This window comes from Antechinus flavipes, chromosome 1, assembly GCF_016432865.1.
Source record: "Antechinus flavipes isolate AdamAnt ecotype Samford, QLD, Australia chromosome 1, AdamAnt_v2, whole genome shotgun sequence".
NCBI classification, from domain to species: domain Eukaryota; kingdom Metazoa; phylum Chordata; class Mammalia; order Dasyuromorphia; family Dasyuridae; genus Antechinus; species Antechinus flavipes.
In genome coordinates this window covers 248,159,220-248,181,865 of record NC_067398.1, presented here as the reverse complement: position 1 = coordinate 248,181,865, position 22,646 = coordinate 248,159,220, and the positions used below count along the sequence as shown (strand labels likewise).

General features: G+C 34.1%; 1 protein-coding gene across 1 annotated transcript in view; it reads right to left on the bottom strand.

Annotated features, from left to right (window-relative positions):
* RADIL (Rap associating with DIL domain) overlaps window positions 1-22,646 on the bottom strand; it is a 102,398-nt gene that overhangs the window by 48,465 nt on the left and 31,287 nt on the right. Inside the window, exons 3-5 of the mRNA XM_052000074.1 lie at window positions 17,214-17,530; window positions 14,749-15,417; window positions 12,292-12,329 (exon numbers count right to left, since the gene is read on the bottom strand). Coding sequence (XP_051856034.1) covers window positions 12,292-12,329; window positions 14,749-15,417; window positions 17,214-17,530 — 1,024 coding nt within the window. The remainder of the gene's footprint in view (window positions 1-12,291; window positions 12,330-14,748; window positions 15,418-17,213; window positions 17,531-22,646) is intronic.

Genomic DNA, 22,646 nt, shown 5'->3' with positions numbered 1-22,646 from the left:
CTACATATTATATTTCAAGAAATTATAACAACATATTGCCCAGATATCTTAGAAATAGAGGTCAAAGTTTCAAGAAAATTCATGTCACCTCTTGAGAGAAATCTTCAAATGAAAATGCCCAAGTATATATTATAGTAAAAACCCAGAGCTTCCTTGTCAAGGAAAAAGTACTTCAGGCAATTAAAAACAAAGATATCCCACAAGATTCAATAATCATCCCTAATGAAGATCTTGAAATATAATATTCCAGAAGGCAAAAATCTAGCTTTACAACCAAGAACAACCTGTCCAGCAAAGCTTAAAAAAAACCAAAACCTTTCTTCAAAAGGAACAAAATAGATATTTAATGAAATAGAGAATTTTCAAGCATTCCTTATGACAAGCGCAGAACTGAACAAAAATTAAACAGAAGACTCGAGAGTAAATGAATGAATAATCATAAGAGTCTCAATGAAGTTAAACTATTTACATTCCTATATGGGTTGATGATCTAATTCCTTTTTTTTTTTTTTTTTTAATTTTTTATTTAATAATTACATTATATTGACACTCGTTTCTGTTCCGATTTTTTTTCCCCCTCCCTCCCTCCACACCCTCCCCTAGATGGCAAGCAGTCCTTTATATGTTGGATATGTTGCAGTATATCCTAGATACAATATATGTTTGCAGAACCGAACAGTTCTCTTGTTGCATAGGGAGAATTGGATTCAGAAGGTATAAATAATCCGGGAAGAAAAACAAAAATGCAGATAGTTTACATTCGTTTCCCAGTGTTCTTTCTTTGGGTGTAGCTGCTTTTGTCCGGATGATCTAATTCCTAAGAAGCTGATCATTATTAAGGCAGTTAAAAGGAGTTTACATAGAGTGCACTGGGAAGAAGTGACTATTTTGGAATAATCTCCAAAAACTCCAAAAGGATGAAAAGGGGATGAACTGGGTAAAGGGTAAAGAGGTAGCATGGGGAAAATTTTCTCACATAAAAAAGGTGTGCAAAGAACAGCTTTTACAAAGTGGAGGAGGAAATGGGGGAGGTGGTACAGTGCTTGAACCTCTCTTATTGGAATTAGTTAAGAGGTAAAACAAACACGGGGGGAGGGGGTGGAGGAAGAGAAGGAGAGGGAGAGAGAAAGGAGAGAAGGAGAGAGGGGGAGAGGGAGAGAGAGAATAAGAACTATAATTAACCCAGTAGGGAAATAAAAGGGAAAGGGCAAAAGAGAGAGGAGTAATAAAAAGTAGGGCAGATTAAAGTAGGCAATTGTTAATTAAGCAAAATAGATTTTTCATCAGGGACTTGATAAAAAAAGAAAAAGAAACAGAAACAGAAGAAAATGGAGAAAGGAAATGTACACTTAGTAATTGTAACTGTGAATGTGAATGAGAAAAGTTCTTCCCCATAAAATGGGAGCAAAGAGCAGAATGGATTAAAAACCAAATCCAACAATATGCTGTTTATAAAAGATACTTGGAAATAGTCAGACACACACACACTCTCTTAAGATAAAAGGCTTGAGCAGAATCTCATATGCTTCAGCCAAAGAAAAAAGCAAGAGTAGCGATCATATCAGACAAAGCAAAAGCAAAACAGACAAAAGAGATAATTAGGCCAATTACCTTTTGCTAGAAATCAATGCTACAAAGGCGATGAAGTAATACCAAAAGTTTTTATAGTAAGTAAAAATAAGAGCCATTCACCAATTGATAAATGATCAAAAGATATATACAGGAAGTTTTCAAATAGAAATAAAAGCTGTCTATAGTCATGAAAAAATGCTCTAAAACATATTGCTTAGAGCAATGTAAAGTAAAACAACTCTGAGGTACCACCTCACAGCTATCAGAAAGGACAAATACTAGAGGAATGAAGGAAAAAACAGATACAGCAATGAAAGGTTGGTGGAATAATGAATTGGTCCAATTATTTTGGAGAACAATTTAAACTATGCCCAAACAAAACTCCATACTCTTTAACTCTGTAATACCACTATTAGATCTGTATCCCTAAGAGATTAATGAAAAAGAAAAAGGATCTATATATATAAAAATATTTATAGCAGCTCTTTTTGTGGTGGCAAAGAATTGGAAATCAAGATGGTCATCAGTTGCAGCATATAATTATGATGGAATACTATTGTGCTGTAAGAAATGACAAGGGTGGGTGGTTTAAGAAAAAACATCACAAGACCTATGTAAATTGACTTATGAGAAGAACTGGGAGATCACTGTGCACAGTAACAACAATGTAATGATGATCAAATGTGAAAGACTTGGATACTCTGATTATTATAGCTAATTAATCCAAGATAATTCCAGAAGATGAATACAAACTGAAGTGGAGTTTTCTCACTTTCTTGCTTTTTTTTTTTAATATGGCTAATATGGAAATAAGTTTTGCATGATTTCCCATGTATAACTGATACATTACATGTCTTTTCAGTGGGAAGATGAACAGAATTAAAACATGTTAAATGTTTTAAAATATTAAAAAAAACTGCTAATGTTAAAAATATTTTTAAAATGTTAAAATGAGGCAGCTAGGTGATAAGAGTGGATAAAGCACCAGCCCTTTAGTCAGGAGGACCTCTGTTTAAACCTGGCCTCAGACATTTATTATTTCCTAGCTGTGTGACTTGCACACTGCAATTGCCTCAGGAAAAAAAAACAGTGAAAAATAAATAATGGAAATATTAAAACAACAACAACCAAGAGCCAGCATTATCTATGGGAAAAAAACCTAAAAGCATTCACAATACAATCAGGAGGCAAGCAAGGATATACATTATCACCATTACTATTCAATGTTATTATTATTAGATATTATTAGAAATGCTAGCTATAGCAATAAAAAAGAAAAAAGAATTAAAAGAATAAGCATAGACAAACAGCAAACAAAACTATCACTTTTTGCAAATAATTTACCTAGAAAACCCTAGATAATCAAATAAAAATCTAACTGAAACCAATTAACAACAATTAGCAAAGTTGCAGGACACAAAATAAACCCACACATTTTTGTATATACCAACAAAATTAGCAAATGGAGATAAATTCTACTTAAAATAACTAGACACAGTATAAAATATTGGAAATCTACATGCCAAGATACACAAAAGAAGTATGTGAACACTTTTATAAAACACCCCTTAAACAAATATAGATAGCTCTAAAATTTCAATAAATTTTGTTTGTGGGTAGTCCAAGGCAATATAATTTTTAAAAATACTACTTAATTTATTTATTCAGTACCATATTCATCAAACTACCAAAAGATTATTTTATGAAGCTAAAAAAAAATCCATAATTCATCTGCAGGGAAAAAAGGCCAAGAATATCAAGAGAATCAACAGGGAAGAAAAACTGGAAATGCAGAAACCTAGCAATACTTGATCTCGAATACTATGAAGGCTTAATTATCAAAACAATTTGGTAATGGGTGAGAAATAGGTTGATTAGTAGAACAGATTAGGTACACAATAAATAGAAGCAAAAGAGCATATATTATCTGATAAAGCTAAAGATCCCAGTTTTGGCATCCAGAACACACTATTCAACAAAAACTATTGGAAAAACTAGAAAACAGTCCGGCCAAAACTACATACAGATCAACATCTCACTCTGTATAGAAACATAATCTCCAAATACATACACAATGGGTGACAACATAAGCTAATTAGAAGATTACTATAAAACAATCAGTCAGATCTACAGTACAGATAATACAGTACAAATAATCACTTTTAAGAAGACCCTAATTATCAAAAAACATAAATTAAAATAACTCTAAGGCAACAAATGACACTTATCAAAAGCGCAAAAAATAAAATAAAATGACAAAACTCAATGTTGGTCAGATTGTAAAGAAATTTTATTATATTTCTGGGGGAGAAGAGAATTTTGGAATTTTTAGAGAGAATAATCTGATGATACACTGCAAGAATTATCAAAAGGATTTTATATCTTTACTCAGTAATTATGAATATATATTGATAACATAAAAAGAACTATCTATTCAAAGATAATAATAGTAACATCAATATTAATTTTCTCCAACTGGAAACAACCTATATATCCAATAATTGAAGAACAAATATGATGAATAAACTATGGTGGACCAGAGTAATGGAATTACCCTATTACTATAATTCAATTATGAAAGAAAACACGAAAAACTGCATATGAAATAACAAAAAAATGAGAAAAGTAGAATTCAATCAAAGACACTAAGTGCCTTCTGCATACCAGGCACTGGGAATAATATAAAAACAAAGCCGTATCTTCTGAAAAAATCTTATATTCTGTTGGAGGAAAACAACATATAAAGAGATAAGTGTATACATGGTAAATTAAGAAGGGAGTAAAAATTAACCATTAAAGGAATTAGGAAAAGCTTCCCATATGTTCATAAGTTGGACCCTAGAAAAACTAAGAATCCTGGGAGGCAAATGTAAAGAGGGATAGAGCACTGCTGGCATGGGGTGGAAGTGGGGGTGGTTCAGGAATAGGTAGGTGTGTTGGGAATTTTGAGTTTAAGGAAAAATTGGCCTAAAAGATAGAATCTCTGAGGAGGAACAGTGAACTAAGCCCATGAAGGCAAGCTGAAACTAAACTGTGAAGAGCCTTCAAAGTTAAGCTGAGAAATAATACTTTATCCTAGAGGCAATATGGAACCACTTCAGTGGTTTATGCCCTGGAATAACATGTCAGATTTATGCTTCTGGAATATTATTTCAGAAGCTATATGGAAAATAAACAAAAAGAGTGAAGCTGAAAGCAGTGAGTCAAAATAAAGAGGCAGTTAAAATTATACAGGAAGAAGTGATGAGGGCCTAAAGAAGAGACATCTAAGAAATGTAGGGGTAAGATTGGTAAGACTTAACAAATGAGTAGAGGGGATAAAGGGTAAGCGAGAAGGAATAGCTGATGATACTTAGGCTGTGAACCTGACAGATATAAAAGAAAAGTTTTACCCTCAAAAAATGGAGGATAGAGGAAAATTAACTCTGAAGAGAAGATAATGACTTCTGACTCTGGTCATTTCAAATGGAATTTCTCTATCTCTTGCTAATGGGCTTTGTCAGAAATATATAGAAATGCTGATGATTTACTTGGGTTTATTTTATATCCTGCAACTTTGCTAAAGCTGTAAATTGTTTCCATAAGTTTTTGTATGATTTTCTAGGATTTTCTAAATATATCACCATATCATTTACAAAGAGTAATTGTTTTATTACCTCATTGCCTAATCTGATTTTTAAATTTTTTCTCATTGCTAAAGCCACAATGTTGAATATAGTGGTGATAATGGGCATCATTGTTTCACCTCTGATTTTATTGGGAATGTGTCCAGTTTCTCTCAGTTACAAAAAATGTTTTTGCTGTAGGTTTTAGATAGATACTACTTATTATTTTAAGGAAAATTCCCTTTACCCCTATGTTCTCTACAGTTTTTAATAGGAATGGGTACTTGTTGGCATCTTTTTTGGCATCTATCGAGATTATCATATAATTTGTGTTGATTTTGATATTGATATGGTTGATTATGGCAATAATTTTCCTGATATTGAACCAGCTCTGCATTCCTGGTATAAATTCCACTTGGTTATAGTGAAATAATGAGTTTTATTTTAGACATGAAGATTGAGATACTGGGCATCCATTTGGAAATGTCCACCAGGCAATTAAGTGTTGTTTAGCTTTGGATATACAGTTCTGGAAATCATCTAAGTAGGGATAATTAGACCCATGGGTCTATGTGATCAATAGAGAGAATAAATATAGAAAAAATAAAGGATAAACCCTTGTGGACTCATGTAAAGGAGATTGAACATCGGTGATGATCCAACAAAAGAAAGCAAGAAAGAGCAATCAGAAAGGCAGATTCTTGAGAACCTGGAACAGACATCACAAAAATCTTAGGAGGCAATGTCAAGAAATTATTGACCATTGTATTTAACAAAGAAAAGATCACTGAAACTGCTAGGCATGTACCCCAAGAAGTTCACTGACAAAAGAAAGACCCTATATACACAAAAAATATCTATAATAACAATGTATTCAATAAAGGGCCATGGAAACATAGATTATAAATGAATCGGAAATTAAATAATCCAATCCTAAATAATGAGTGGGTCAAAGAACAAATCACAAAAATAATAATTTCATTAGAGAGAATGAATATAATGAGACAATATGCCAAAATTTATTGGATGAAGTACTTAGGAAAAATTTCTATCTCTAAACTCATATATTAATAAAATAGATAAAGAGCAGGTCAATGAATTGGTCATGTAACTAAAAAAACTAGAAAAAGAACAAATTAAAAATGTCCAATTAAACACTAAATTGGAAATCCTGAGAATCAAAGAAAAGATTAATAAAGTTGAAAGTAAGAAAACCAGTGAACTAAAATGAAACTAAAACCTGGTTTCATGGGAAGAAAAGTCAACAAAATTAAATGATTAATTTGATATATATAAAAGAAGAAAACCAAATTACCAGTTTTAAAATTTTTTAAAGTAAATTTAGGGATAGGTAGTAAAATGGATAGAGCACTAGCCGTCAAGTCAGGAGGACCTGAGTTCAAATCTGACCCCAGACACTTGATACTTCCTAGCTATGTGACCTTGGGCAAGTCACTTAACCCTAACTGCCTTGGAAAAAAAAGAAAAATTAAAAATAAATTAAAAAGTAAACTTATTACTAATGAAGATGAAATTAAAGGAATTATTAGGAACTATTTTACCCAATGATATAACCAAAATTTTTGACAAGTAAAATGGATGAATACTGACAAAAATACAAATTGTTTAGATTAACATAAGAAGAAAAAATATGTAAATGACCCTATGTTAGAAAAAGAAATTAAACCTGCCATCAGTGATCTCCCTAAGAAAAAATCCTAAGAGTAGATGGATTCACAAGTTTACTAAACATTTAAAGAACAATTAATTCTTAGTTTATGAGAAAAAGTAAGCAAGGAAAGAGTCCTGTCAAATTCCTTTTACCATCCAAATATGATGTGGACACCTAAAACCAGAAAGTGCAAAAACAGAAAAAGAAAACTATAAACTAATTTTCTTAGTGAATTTTATACAACAATTTTAAATAAAATATTAGCAAGGAGATTACATCAACATATCACAAAGGTCATACATTATGAACACCTGGGATTTACATCAAGAATGTAAGGCAGTTTCAATATTAGGGAAACTATTAGCATAACTAATCATATCAACAACCAAACCATTAAAATCATATGCTTATCCCAATAGATTGAGAAAATGATTCATAAAATACAACATTCATTTTTATTAAAAACACTAGAAAGCATATGAATTGTTACAACAAGGAAAGATAAGATTAGGGATAAGTAAGGATATCCATTATCACCACTTTTTTTTGGAAATTTTTCTAGAAATGGAGGTATAACAATAAGTAAAATAAATTGAAGGAATTAGAAGAGGTAACAAAGAAACAAAATTATAATTCTTTGCTGATATGATGGAGTACTTACAGCATTTTAGAGAATCAAGTAAAAAAAAAACAGTTGAAATAACTAACTTCAGCAAAACTGCAGAATATAAAATAAACCCACATAATGGATCAGCATTTCAATATATTACCCACAAAATTCAGCAGGAAGAGAGAAAAAAATTCCATTTTAAATAACTGCAGATAATATGAAATACTTAGAAATCCACCCACCAAGACAAACTCAGGAATCATATGAACACAATTACAAAACATTTTTCACACAACATAAAGTCAGATCTAAACAACTATAAAATTATTAATTGCTCATGGGTAGTCTGAACCAATAAAAATGATAATTTGACCTAAATTAATTTATTATTCAGTGCCATACCAATCAAATTATCAAAAATACTATTTTATAGAGCGAAGAAAAAATAACAACATTCATCTGGTAAAATAAAATGTCAAGAATAATAAGGAAATTAGGGAATTAATGAAAAAAAAAATCAAATGAAGGCGGCCTAGCTGTACCTGATCTAAAATTATATTATAAAGTAGCAGTCACCAAAACCATTTGGTATTGGCTAAGAAATAGATTAGTTGATCAGTGAAAAAGGTTAGGTTCACAAGACAGAATAGTCAACTATAGCAATCTAGTGTTGGACAAACCCAAAGATCCTAACTTTTGGGATAAGAATTCATTATTTGATAAAAACTGCTGGGATAACTGGAAATTAGTATGGCAGAAATTAGGCATGGACCCACACTTAACACCATATACCAAGATAAGATCAAAATGGGTCCATGACCTAGGCATAAAGAATGAGATTATAAATAAATTAGAGGAACATAGGATAGTTTCTCTCTCAGACTTGTGGAAGAGAAAGAAATTTGTGACCAAAGATGAACTAGAGATCATTACTGATCACAAAATAGAAAATTTTGATTACATCAAATTAAAAAGCCTTTGTACAAACAAAACTAATGCAACCAAGATTAGAAGGGAAGCAACAAACTGGGAAAACATCTTCACAGTTAAAGGTTCTGATAAAGGCCTCATTTCCAAAATATATAGAGAACTGACTCAAATTTATAAGAAATCAAGCCATTCTCCAATTGATAAATGGTCAAAGGATATGAACAGACAATTTTCAGATGATGAAATTGAAACCATTACCACTCATATGAAAGAGTGTTCCAAATAATTATTGATCAGAGAAATGCAAATTAAGACAACTCTGAGATACCACTTCACATCTGTCAGATTGGCTAAGATGACAGGAAAAAATAATGATGAATGTTGGAGGGGATGCGGGAAAACTGGGACACTGATGCATTGTTGGTGGAGTTGTGAACGAATCCAACCATTTTGGAGAGCAATCTGGAATTATGCCCAAAAAATTATCAAAATGTGCATATCCTTTGATCCAGCAGTGTTTCTATTGGGCTTATATCCCAAAGAAATACTAAAGAAGGGAAAGGGACCTGTATGTGTCAAAATGTTTGTAGCAGCCCTGTTTGTAGTGGCTAGAAACTGGAAAATGAATGGATGCCCATCAATTGGAGAATGGCTGGGTAAACTGTGGTATATGAATGTTATGGAATATTATTGTTCTGTAAGAAATGACCAGCAGGATGAATACAGAGAGGCTTGGAGAGACTTACATGAACTGATGCTAAATGAAATGAGCAGAACCAGGAGATCATTATACACTTCGACAACGATATTGTATGAGGACATATTTTGATGGAAGTGGATTTCTTTGACAAAGAGACCTGAGTTTCAATTGATAAATGACGGACAAAAGCAGCTACACCCAAAGAAAGAACACTGGGAAACGAATGTGAACTATCTGCATTTTTGTTTTTCTTCCGGATTATTTATACCTTCTGAATCCAATTCTCCCTACGCAACAAGAGAACTGTTCGGTTCTGCAAACATATATTGTATCTAGGATATACTGCAACATATCCAACATATAAAGGACTGCTTGCCATCTAGGGGAGGGGGTGGAGGGAGGGAGGGGAAAAAAAAAATCGGAACAGAAATGAGTGTAAATATAATGTAATTATTAAATAAAAAAATTTATAAAAAAAAAAAAAAAAAGAAATGACCAGCAGGATGAATACAGAGAGGACTGGAGAGACTTACATGAACTGATGCTAAGTGAAATGAGCAGAACCAGGAGATCATTATACACTTCGACAACGATATTGTATGAGGATGTATTCTGATGGAAATGGACTTTTTTGACAAAGAGACCTAACTGAGTTTCAATTGATAAATGATGGACAGAAGCAGCTACACCCAAAGAAAGAACACTGGGAAACAAATGTGAACTATCTGCATTTTTGTTTTTCTTCCCGGGTTATTTTTACCTTCTGAATCCAATTCTCCCTGTGCAACAAGAGAACTGTTCAGTTCTGCAAACATATATTGTATCTAGGAGATACTGCAACATATTTAACATATATAGGACTGCTAGCCATCTAGGGGAGAGGGTGGAGGGAGGGAGGGGAAAAATCGGAACAGAAATGAGTGCAAGGGATAATGTTGTAAAAAAAATTACCCTGGCATGGATTCTGTCAATATAAAGTTATTATTAAATAAAATTTAAAAAAAGAATAATAAGGAAATCAAAGGAAAAATATATGAAGGAAGTTAGCAGTTGCTTTTGTTCAGTCATTTAGCTATGTCTGACTCTTCAGTGTCCCTCTAATGGGTTTTCTCGGCAAAAATATTGCTTTATCATTTCCTTCTCCAATAAATTAAGGCAAATAGAGGTTAAATTATTTGGCCAGGTCACACAGCTAGGAAGACCAGATGTGAACTCAGATCTTCTTAACTCCAGGTCCAACACTTTATCTTCCTGGCAGTATCAAATTTCAAAATGTATTACAAAGTGGTAATCATCAAAACAATCTGGTATTAGCTAAATAACAGAATAGTGATCAATGGCATTGTTTAGGTACAATACACACTGATAAATGATCAGAAAAACATAGGTTGACAAACCTAAAGATCCAAAATTTGGGGACAAGAAATCACTATTTCACAAAGATTGCTGGGAAAACTGAAAAGCAGTTTGATAAAAGTTAGGTATAGACCAACATTTCACAACACATATCAAGATAAGGTCAAAATGGGTTCATTAGACATAAAGAGTAATATCATAAATTGGGGGGCATGGAATGTTTTACCTGTCAGATTTATGGGTAAGAAAAGAATTCAGGACCACGCAAGAGATAAGAGAACATTATGAGATATAAAATGGATACTTTTGATTACATAAAATAATAAAGGTTTTTTGTACATAAACAAAACCAATGTTGCCAAGATTAGAAGGAAAGCAGAAAGCTGAGTAGAAAAAATTATGACAAGTATCTCTGAAAAACCTCAATAGAAAACCAAATCCAATTTAAAAGAATTAAAGTCATTCTTCCATAGAGGTCAAAGGATACAAACAGGAAAATTTCAAAAATAGAAATCAAAGCTATAGTCATATGAAAAATTCTTTAAATCACTATCGATTATTGTTCAGTCGTTTCAATCACATCTAGATCTCTGTGGCCCCATCTGGCAAAATACTAGTTTTCTAGATGAGGGAACTGAGGCCAACAGGCTTAAGTGACTTCCCAAGATCACACAGTTAATAAGCATCTGAGGCCAGAATTAAACTCAGGAAGATGAGTTTTCCTGATTTTAGGCTCAGCACTCTATTCACTGCGATAGTTAGCTATTCACTATTGATGAGAAAAATGCAAATTAAAACAACTCTGAGGTACTACCTTACACTTATTAGACTAGCTAATACATAGAAAAGGAAAATGTCAAATGTTGGAGGGAATATGAAAAAAATGCACTACTGTTCAAGTTGTGAAACTAATCCAACCATTCAAAGCCCAAAGAGCTACAAAACGGTGTACATTCTTTGAACCAGCAATGCCACTACTAAGTCTGTATTCCAAAAAGATCAAAAGGAAAGGGAGGCCAAAAAATGTGTGGACAAAAATATTTATAGAAGCTCTTTTTATAATGGCAAAAATTGGGAATTGAGAGGATATCCTTTGTTTGGGAAATGGCTGATCAAGTTGTCATAAATGATTGTAGTGGAATTTTACTGTGCTATAAGAAATAATGAGCAAGAGATATTTTCAGAAAAACCTGTAGAAACTTAAAATGAACTTTTGCAAAATGGAATGAGCAGGACCAGAACATGAATACACAATAATAATACTGTCAATTGTCAATTTTAAATGACTTAACTATTCTCAGCAATACAGCAATCCAAGATAATTCTAAAGGACTAATGGTGAGAATTGCTTATCTATTTCCAGAGAAAAAACTGATAAGAGTCTAAATGTAGATTGAAGCAATTTTTTAAAAACTTTATTATTCTTCATTTTACTTTTGGTCTCTTATTTCTTTTACAAAGTGGCTAATGTGGAAATGTTTTTCATGACCACACATGTGTATCTTATACCAAACTACCTTTTCAAGGAATGGGAAAAGGGGAGGGGGGGGAGGAGAGGGAAGAAGGGGAGAAAGAGAGGGAGGGGAAAGAGAGAGAGAAGGGGCAGGAGAGAGAGAGAGAGAGAGAGAGAGAGAGAGAGAGAGAGAGAGAGAGAGAGAGAGAGAACACTTGAAACTAAAGATTTTTTTAAATATGTTTAAAACTTTAGTTTATATGTAATTAAGGGAACAAAAACTACAATGCTCAACTTCATGAGAGCGGTCAGGATCCACCCTGATGACTTCGAAGTTGACTTACTCCACATTTGATAAGTACATTAGAAACTACATATAACTATTATACTTACTGCTGAGACTGTTTTTCGGCTAGTTCTTTGGTTTTTTCCTAAAAGAAAAAATGAGCAAACAATAAAACAATAATTCTATTATAGAATTATAACCTATTTTTTTTAAAAACCATGTAGTACCCTGATCAATATCAGAAACATGAAACTATGATGTCAGATCCAATCTATATTAACTACTATACTAACTATATACTAACTACTATAAACTATGTTGGAAAAAAACGGCATGACATATCATTCAATTTTTTTTTTGTCATTCCCTTCCCCAAACTGATCTACTTATTTCCTATAGCAGACACATTTCATAATCCTTACATAACAATTATCCAGTCAAAAATAATAAAGAATACTTATTACATTCATAAATTAGGATTATTTATGCTTTTTTTCATTGTCAATTACATGTTTTTAAATGTTCTAATTCTATGATTATGAGTAAATGAAAAGACATTTGAATTTCTAGCAATATTTGAATGTTAACATGGATCCCCAAGCTTGACCAGTATTTGCAGTGCTAATCCATAAAGTGAAGGCATAAGTCTAATTTTAACTACTGATTTATTAAGGTAAACTGAACTATAATTCATATTTATCAATTAGTCTTCTTGCTACCTACATTAGCCAATATTTGGGTATCTAATTGTTACAGCAAAATATAACAGAAAGAACCCTGAGTTAAGCACTAACTCTGCTATTTAATTAACCAATGATTAGGAAAATTCCTCAACTTTTATTGATCCCATTTCCTCATTTGTAAGATGAAGAGTAGGTGATCCCTAACTCCAATTTCAAAATCCTATATCAACAAACTTTGCAGACACTATATTGAAAGGAAGGGATCAAAAAGCTCCTTAAACAGATAGCCAAAAAAGTTTAGTAGAGGAATCAAAAAAGTTTAGAAGAATCATAGGATTTAGAGCTAGAAAAGGCTATCAGGCCAAGAGTGACTCTCATATTTTAGAGATTAGTACCTACCAATCAGTATTATAGAGTCTTTTGGTAGAATTTATATTTATTTCAAAATTAAATATTTCAGATTTCATTATTTTTATTTGGGTTTCAACTCCATATTCAATTTGTTTATTTTTTTGAGAATGAAATATTTTAAATGTTAAAATTAATATGATATACAGGAATTCATTTTATACTAAATTGATTTCATCAAGCTACCATGCAAATTATTGGTTCTCTATATGGGATTATTGTTATAGAAATCACAATATTGGATTTCATAGTGAGACTCCTAAGAGAATTGACAACAGTACCTAGATCAGTGTTCATGGCATTAAGGGTTAGCTATCAGTCCACTGGTTTTAAGGGTTAGCTATCAGATGTATGTTGCAAACCTAAGTCATTCACATTACTTTACTGTCAACAGCAACAACAAAAACAAGCTAGTATTTCTGAGCTTTGCTTTTTCACAAGTTTGTTCCAGGCTATAGACTAGCCTAACTTTAGTAGAAAGGATCACCCAGAATGACCAATCTGAATTACAAAGGGTCTCTCTTTCCCTCGATAATAAGATTATGACTGTGGCCTTTCTCGTTTCGGAGATACAGCTCAGATAACTCCTCATCAGCCAACAGCCAACAGCCAATTCCAAACACAGTTCAGACTTTCCAAGTGGCTGTCAACCTGCCAAGGAGAGAGTATCCCAGATGTTAACAGTTAAACCTCATTTTGTAATGTTGTGTTAATTTAACTAGTGCTATATGACTTCTGAGTCTGAAAAAGCTAGCCATGCTCCCATAAGATTTTACCACCTGTTTGCATGTGCATGAATCAGGGGAGTTGCAGGCAGTGCTTATTCTAATGGCAAAGTGCCAATAAAGAACCATTTGTAGAGAACTCTAAGGGGACTTGATATATAGAACTATCATTTCTATCAATACAGAACTATCACCCTTGTTCCCAGACTTAAGTTCTCAGTACATAACACCACTGAGCAACACTACCTTGATAAAGACACCATATGAAAGATTAAAAAGTTATCTAGGTCAGTAAAAAAGGTAGGGGGAAGAATATAGCTAAAACCTAAGCATGTTACGCAAAAATAATGCTGATTCATTATCATTCTAGCCCTCTTGAGGAAATTGTAGCAAAATAATCTGGTACCCTTTTCCCTTATATTTTTAAGAGTTTTATTTGCTTGCCTAATGAGCTTGAGACATGAAAAATAAATTAGAAACTGTAAACAAGCAGAAAAGGTTTTGTGCTTAGGGCTCTACTTCTAATAAATTCTGATGTCCCAAATTTCCTATTGAGGAAAGCATCTAGCTTTCATAACTCAATTTGTAGGAAAAAAACCGAGGAAGAGGACCAGAAATATATTATTGCTATTTAGGTACTAGAAACTAACTTGAAAACTGTCTCTCATGAAAAGCCAGACAATTAGCACAAGCACTGCTGGTCACACCCTTTGAAGCCCAACTGCCCTTAATCCCCACTTTGACTGACCCAGACTGTCCTCTGTATCAGTTTGGCCAGTTTAAGCAACAGTTGCCCAAATTCGCCTGGCTCAAAGTTGGTAGCAGAATGTTGAATGCAGAGGCAGAGGAGGAAAGCAGGTGTCAGCTTATGGTCATCACCCCCTGGCTCAATCAATGTCATGATCCTCTTCACTAAAACATCTTCTACAGCCGGTTCAAACTCCAGATGAAGCCTTCGTCGAGGGTTCTTCTGACTAGGCAGAGCTCCACGCTTCTTGGATGAGGAAGATAGTCTGCCCCTGAGCACTGATCCACACATTTTACAAGTGACAGAGTCTGATGTTTGGGGGACGGCTTTGAGCCGTGCCAGGGTTTGGGCAGGGAGAGTGTGGGCTCGTGCAGGATCCTTATACAGCAGCAGGTAGTAAAGCCCCAAGGACAGTAGGTCTCCATGGTGAAGGACCATAGTCTTTCCCACCTCTGAGAAGTTGATAGATATACTAGCCCCAGGAATTGGCTCAAGAATAAGCTTCTCTTCTGCTTGGGAGTGTCTCGAATGGCTGGAGAGGTGGAGCCGACGGATGGTACAGTGAAGGGGCAGAATGTCTGGGGCTGAAAGGCTGATGCTGGGCTTGCTAGAGGGAGTTCTCTGGCCCACTGTGTGCTGTTCACGGTTGAGCACATACACTAAGCTATCCTGAAATGAAAACATAAAACTTCAGAACAATCCAAGGCTTCAAGCAACTTGATCAGGAAAAAGACAAGGAAAAAGGCACTCTGGTCACTTGAGCCTCTAATGCAAGAAGAGCTGTCCCGAGGGCCCTGGACCTACCTGAAGCTGAAGAGCCATGGGATCTCTTATTTACATTGTGCTCTCTACCTGCCCCACATTTAGCACCCACCCTTGGATTAGGTAACTTTCTTTTCTTCTTCCCCAGAGATTGGTATCCCAGAGGACAATAAGTAACAGGTTTGAGACTCAAGAGATTGTTCTATTCTAACACCTTTAAATCTGCAGTGGCAGGATAACAAGCGGCCTAGAAAGAAAGAGACTTGCATACTGACCACATGCCCATAATTGCTAAACTGTCCCCAATTGATCCACAGCACTGCTTCCCTCTAATGTATAAGTACAATTATCTTTCTCTCCTTCCAGTTAAGTGATCTGATATTTCACTTAATACGTGAGCATTTGGAACTTTCTATTTTGTAAGTTTTAATGACATAATTCTTAAATAGAGTAGGAAAGTAAATTAAAGCTGAGTAAATGAAAAAATGATGAAGGAGAAAATGAAGAGTTATCTGTAGAGAGCATGATAAGTGTGAACTAGAGGAGTAAGGCATTAATTTCTGGCTAAAGTGTATTCAATGGTGCTATTAATGGTAACTGCTTCCAAAGTCATCCCTCAAGAAACTACATTTCATAGGCTTAAAAATGTACATACAACCCCAGGAAAGAGTCTTTTCAGTTCTACCAATTACATTGTGAACTAGAATGAAGTAGTCAGCCTGACCCTATTCTCTTAAAAATGAAAACCATATAATCCCTTTGTGTCTGTCTTGAAGCCTCTCTGGGAAAGGATCATGAATTCAATGGAAAATTTAAGAACTAGGAGGGATCATTATTGAGTCCAATCCTATACTGGGGGGTTCAAGTGACTAAAATAGGCATAAATGAAATTCTGAAGTACATTTCCCACAATTTCTGATAGCAACCTGGTTGGTAGAGTAGATGTCTTTGAATATTATTCTTCCCATTGAAAAAAAGTCAAGCCATCCTAATGGGCTGGAGATCATGTGACAGTAGACTCCTGGCTTAAGATATAGGGGAGAATTCTCAGCATTTTCCATTTGAGGAATAAAGATCAAGTGCTATTATAAAGCTTATAATATATGCTTTATATAATATATAGCAAATATAAAGCATATATATATATATATATATATATATATATATTCTTAGAAAATGGAGACTAAGGTTTGAATCCTGGCTCTCACATTTAATAGCAGAGTGTCTTTGGCAGGTCATTTTATTTTTCTGAATCTCAGTGTTCTCTGAAAAATGCTTACACCATCAACTGAACTTATGTAGAGAGCTCTGTAAACCTTGAAGTGCTAATAAAAGTGGGTCATCAAACTATGGATCCATTTGGTCCCAGCAAATCTCTCCCTTTTAAATAAATTATTAAATTGTTCTCTTAAAAAAAAAGTGGGTCATTATTGTTATCTAAAAAGTCAAACTTCCTAATAATTTTTAATACAATAAATGTAATTTTTCAAAGTATTTTCATGCAAATCTAATCACTCTGATGAACATCCCCACCCTCAGCCCCTTCAACTCCTTGCTAGGTTGTAAATTACAAATCATTCTCACAAGGAAAATCATTTGACTAAAGACTGAAAGAGGTCACTTAAAGAGGGGGTAAATTTTATTCATCAGAAGTCTAGGAACTACTTATCCGGGCAGTTTCATAAGAGAAGTGAAGTACGTACATGTTGCTGACTATAGCCCTGGAGGAGGAGAAGGTGTGGAGACTGGTAAAGTGAGTATCTCATATTGCTACTGTTATTTCTCTCCAAAACAGGGTCTGGAAGCTCTTTGCGTGGGTCCTCTGGGCTTTGGTTGGGGTCTAGCAAGGTGGGATAATGCCCCTTTGGCTCCTCTTCTTGAGCACTGGTGTGGTTCAAGCTGGTTTCACTAACTGTGCGCCGAAGTGTGGGTGGGGTGGAATTTCGTTTACATCCAGCTGTCAATGTTGAAGCACCCTTTGCACGATTCTTCTGGAGTTTTCTTGCCTGAGCATTGATCCCTAAAATGAAAACCAAGTTGTTTTCAAAGAATTACTTTTTTCAGAATTAAATATCTGGAGTTTTAAATGCAGGACTTAATTTCTCACTATATCCATTTGGTTCTTATTTTAACTAAACAAGCTTCTCTTTAGCTGAGACAAGCATTCTCAAATGAGTCTATGCCTCCAAAATATTGTCTTCTTTCCCCATCATTCTTCTGATAGTAGTATACTTTTCAAAGATAGAAGACTATATAAATATCCCCATTGTCCATTTTCACTATAACACACTGGGAGATTTTCTTTAAGAGTGAGCTTGGAGCAGCTAGGTGGTGCAGTGGATAGAGTATCAGCTCTAAAGTCAGGAGGCCCTGAATTCAAATGTGACCTCAGACACTTAATACTTCCTGGCTGTGTGATCCTGGGCAAGTCACTTAATCCAACTACAAAAGAAGGAAAGAAGTGAGTGGCCTGAAATTTACTTGCCAATTTTATCTCAGAGGGGAATTTTGCTTGAAACAAAGAGAAATTCACTTGGCACAATGGATATGGAAAGATTTACTTGTCACTAAATTCTCACAGCAATAAGATCACCAGACTGGAAGCAAAGGCACTTTCAAAAGGTGGGAAGACACTGTTCACTTTTATGGCTTTTATTCAGTGGTCCACAAAACTCCTTGCCAGACATGGTAGCTCCCTCTTTTGAGTCTTCATAGAGGATCATTTAAAAACTTTCTTTAGATGCCTAGTGACCTTAATTTGGATCTGGATCAGTTTACATGAACTTAATGGCTTTCTTCTCACTTCCCTTTTTATTTCATAAAAAATTCAAATGGCTTCTAAATTTGATGGATTCCAAATGCAAAGTATATTTGATAAACCTTGCCTTTAAGATCTGAATGACTTCTTGAAACCACCACCAGGGAGCAGTAATAGCACCAATACAACTGGCCAGTATATTTCCTAGGGACCACAAATATTGTCACATCCCCTATACTTAGCATTCATAAGATCCCCAGTAAAAAAACTTATCCTTTCCTCAGAAGCCACTGGAAAAATGCAGAATTCATCCATCACATTTAATACATTACCTTTCATATGCATAGTGCTTCATAGTCTTTAAAGTGCTTTTATTTATTTTACTTCACTTGATCTTCACCACCTTCACAAAATAAGACTAGCATTATCCCCAATTTACAGATAAAGAAAAAAGGTTCAGAGAGATTGAGTTATTTGTTCAAATCCACTCAGCAAAACTGCAAACCTGGAGGAAAAAACCTAAATCTTCTGGTTCCTGGCCCAGTGGACCTTATTTATCTTTTATAACCAAAAATCAGGGGGTGAAGATGTGGGGAGGGCAGGAGTTTGAATAATAGAAATTATAACATTAAAATAAGGCAAATTTCCTAGGATTATATTTTAAAACTCACTCTATTCTTTTCATGTATAAAAATAACATTAAGTACAACATTAACAATTTATAAATACAAAATCAGGGATCTTTCAAGTCAAAATAATTGGAAAATCTGAAAAATCACAGTATATAAAAATTAGCTCCAAATTAAAATGTTCCCCAAATTCATTATTAAGCATTCTCTTTTCAACCTTCAGCTCCATTTCTCCTTCAGAACGCCCTTTAGGCTTATTTTGGCCTTATAAGAAGACCCATGGAAATCTGCAGCATCAGCTATCTAGAGTCACACAAAATGAAAATAAATAAAAGAAATATCAGGGCACAAAGCTTAAGGACAAGAGATTCATTTCTTACCATATATATGACTGAAGCCAAGGGCTTGTGGATGGGCCTTTTCCTTATCCTGTACTGTACTGAAGGATGACCAGTTCTGGCAATAAGCAGGATGAGAATGCCAACTGCCTGAACCTGCAGACTGCAGTATGAGGAATCTCAGAGTCTGACTGCTGCAGAGCAGACCTTAATTAACTTCTGGGTATCAATTTAGAAAACAGTCAGAAAAATGAAACTAAGGGACAGCATATAGCTCTTAGTCCAATTACAACAGTTTATCATCATCCCTCTGCCTGCCTGGTTTAGATCTTTTATCCCAAATAATGACAGATAAAGCTCCCTTCTGGGATTGATAGCATTTTGCAAACTAAATATTTAAATTTTTAAAATACAGGAAAGGTAAAAATGGCATTTTTAATCTTTCAATCTTTTCTCAATCAAGGAAAAAAATTCCTGAGTACTCGTCATAGTATAAACATGTAAAAAAATTCATATTATATATATATGTGTGTATATATATATACATATATATATATATTTCTAGGAGAAAGAAAAAAACTGAAAATTATCTTTCAGAAGTCACGAAGCTATAAAAACAACAGGGAAGTCTAAGAAAAAATAGCCTTTTTCCTCTCCAACTTCCAAATTTCATTTTATGTGGCATTAAGCCCAGTGAATACATGTAGAATAATGTATTTGTAAATACAAGCTTCTCCTATGGGATCCTATCTCCAAATCCAAAGACTCAGACACAGTATGCACTCTATGCCAGAGACAATGGCTTTCTGTAGAGCCCATGTTTTCAAGTCTGCTGACTAGTTAAAGGTCCTTGTCAAGTTAAGGTCTAGAAATAGATTAAGTTTTAATATCGGTAACTACTAGGTGAAATTTATTCATAGTCGTGAAATGTCTCTTCAATAGGAGAGGGAAAGGTTTTCTGATTTAAGATGCATGATTTGTTATTTTGAACAAGTTCTCATATAAGCTTTACTTATTATTGTTAATAGTAATAAAAGTTTTGTGGGATCTTGAAACAAAGAATTAAAGCAAGTCTTTTGGCAATTTAGGAATTTCAATTTTCCCTAATTTCCTCTTCCTAATTATTACAAGTAATCAAGAGTTGAAAAAGTACCTTGGGTAACCTATCAAATGAGTTATACTACATCAAAACTGATTTCTAATACATAAAGAAAAGACTGAAGACTAAATGTTTAGCTTGGAATTTAATCTCAGAAGAGCCCTGCTATTAATTTTTAATATGAGAAAGAAGTGCTTAGATAGTCTGTAAAATAAATAAGATAGGCCCAAATAATCAAGAGTCAATTAAGCAAGAATGCCATTTTTCCACAGGGGATGAGAGATTTCTTCCTTGCTTTGTCAAACATTTTGCAAATGCCTTAAAAATTTAGAATTAGGAGCAAAATAAATAATTCCTCTTCCAACATCTGAGAGTACTATTACAATTGAAGTAAGCCAGAGCACATGGTTAACATCTCAAACAAATATAACGTCTATTGACTCCACCTTTGACTGTTCAATGTGATTGTGCTCTATCTACCTTCCTTTATTGCAGAAATCTGTTGGGCACTGTCATTAGGATAAAAACCCCTACAACAATTCCAAAATCATGTTTTCATACTTAGGATTAACATGTCAGAGACTGAATATACACTAATTTTATACCAATGACAAGGAAAAAAAAAAAAGGAGAATGAGATCACCTATCCAAGAGAAGCTAGCTAGGTTCACTCTGCAGGAAAAAAATAAATGATCCCTTTTCTATCTATATCAGTTTCATAAAATGAGGCCATTTGGAGAGGGGAGAAGAGGTTGGACAATAAAAATAGTTTAACTAAAAACTTCTCTCCCTCAATCCTTCAATGAAATTAGTATTTCCTTATCTACTGGAGAGGAAAAGCTTCTGTATTTATTTTGTATGGTAAAATTAGCTTTGAAAAGCAACTTTTTGCTGCAGATAGAGCTCCTGTCACAAGTTCTGTTCAAACTACTGAACTGCATTGGAAAGATAAACACAGCTTTTTTCCTGAATATAACAAAGTTCCTCTATATAACCTTAGTACCTTCAGTTTTTACCCTCCTGATCCTGTTTTTCTTCTTTCCTCTCAATGCTGTAACTACCTTTGAAAAAGTATTTTAAAAGATTCAAAATTTTGAAAGATTTCTATTACCTAAGTCTCAAACCAGAAGTAGGTAATGATCTAAAAATTGGAGTGTAATGGACAATCATTTGGAGCAAAGCAAAAACTCCTACTGAGAGAAAAAACTAACGGCCTTTTAAAAAAGTAGTTCAGTATGCCTTGTTAAAAAAAAAAAAAGAATAAGTAGGGTAGAAATATAGATTATCACTGCATTAAATGAGTGTTTTTTTAAATTATGTAACATATTTGGGATTAACTACCTTTTATTTGCTTTTGTATGAATCTGTAAAAATTGAATCAACTGACACTTGAAACCAAAGTTCTATTTAAATTAATAGCTTACATTTAATAAAGCTATTTGAGATTTGTAAAGGATTCCACATATTATCTCCATATAAGCACTCCATATTATCTCATATAAATCTTAACAACAAATCTGACTTGAAAGAATTACTTTAGCTTATGAAGACCCTTGAGGACATGAAAGAAACATATCAAGCCCACTGAAACCCATACAACACAACCTGGAGTTCTACTAAAGGCCAAAATGGGTATATTTGGAAACTAAAATTTCAATAGAATTTCGATTTTTTTTCTTTTTTTGGCAATTGGGGTTAAGTGACTTGCCCAGGGTCACATACAACTTAGTACGTGTTAAATGTCTGAGGCCAGATTTGAACTTAGGTCCTCCTCACTCTGGGACCGGTGCTCTATTCACTGTGTCACCTAGCTGCCCTTTTCAATTCTTTTTAATAGGCCTCTGATCTGAATATTTTCTATTTAAATCCCTGAAAGCCTCTATGAATAACATAAAAAGTAAAAAGCATTTTAAAATTAATGTAGCATCTGCTCCCTGATGGGAGAGTGACTGGGCTGTTGATCTTCTGAGAACACTGTCAAAGCTGAGCAAGTCTATCCCTTTCCCTTCAAAATGCGTCTCTTTAAAAGAAACAATCCTCACTCCCTTTTCTACCTTCTGCTGTCTTTTAGCATTGAAAAAGCCTTTGGGTTCCCTATACATGGAGCTGAAGAAGACACCAAAAGAGCATCTGATCCAGGATCTACCTTTTCAACAACTGATGCCCAAACCACTAGTGTTTCTTCAGTTTGCTTCTCAGTGCTTGTCCCAGCTATGCCAGTGAAATCTATGTAGTAGACATGAAGTTTCACTTATTACTGACTAAATGGGTGCTGTGGAAGAAGTTTTATCTGGGAGAGAGGCAAGTGACTA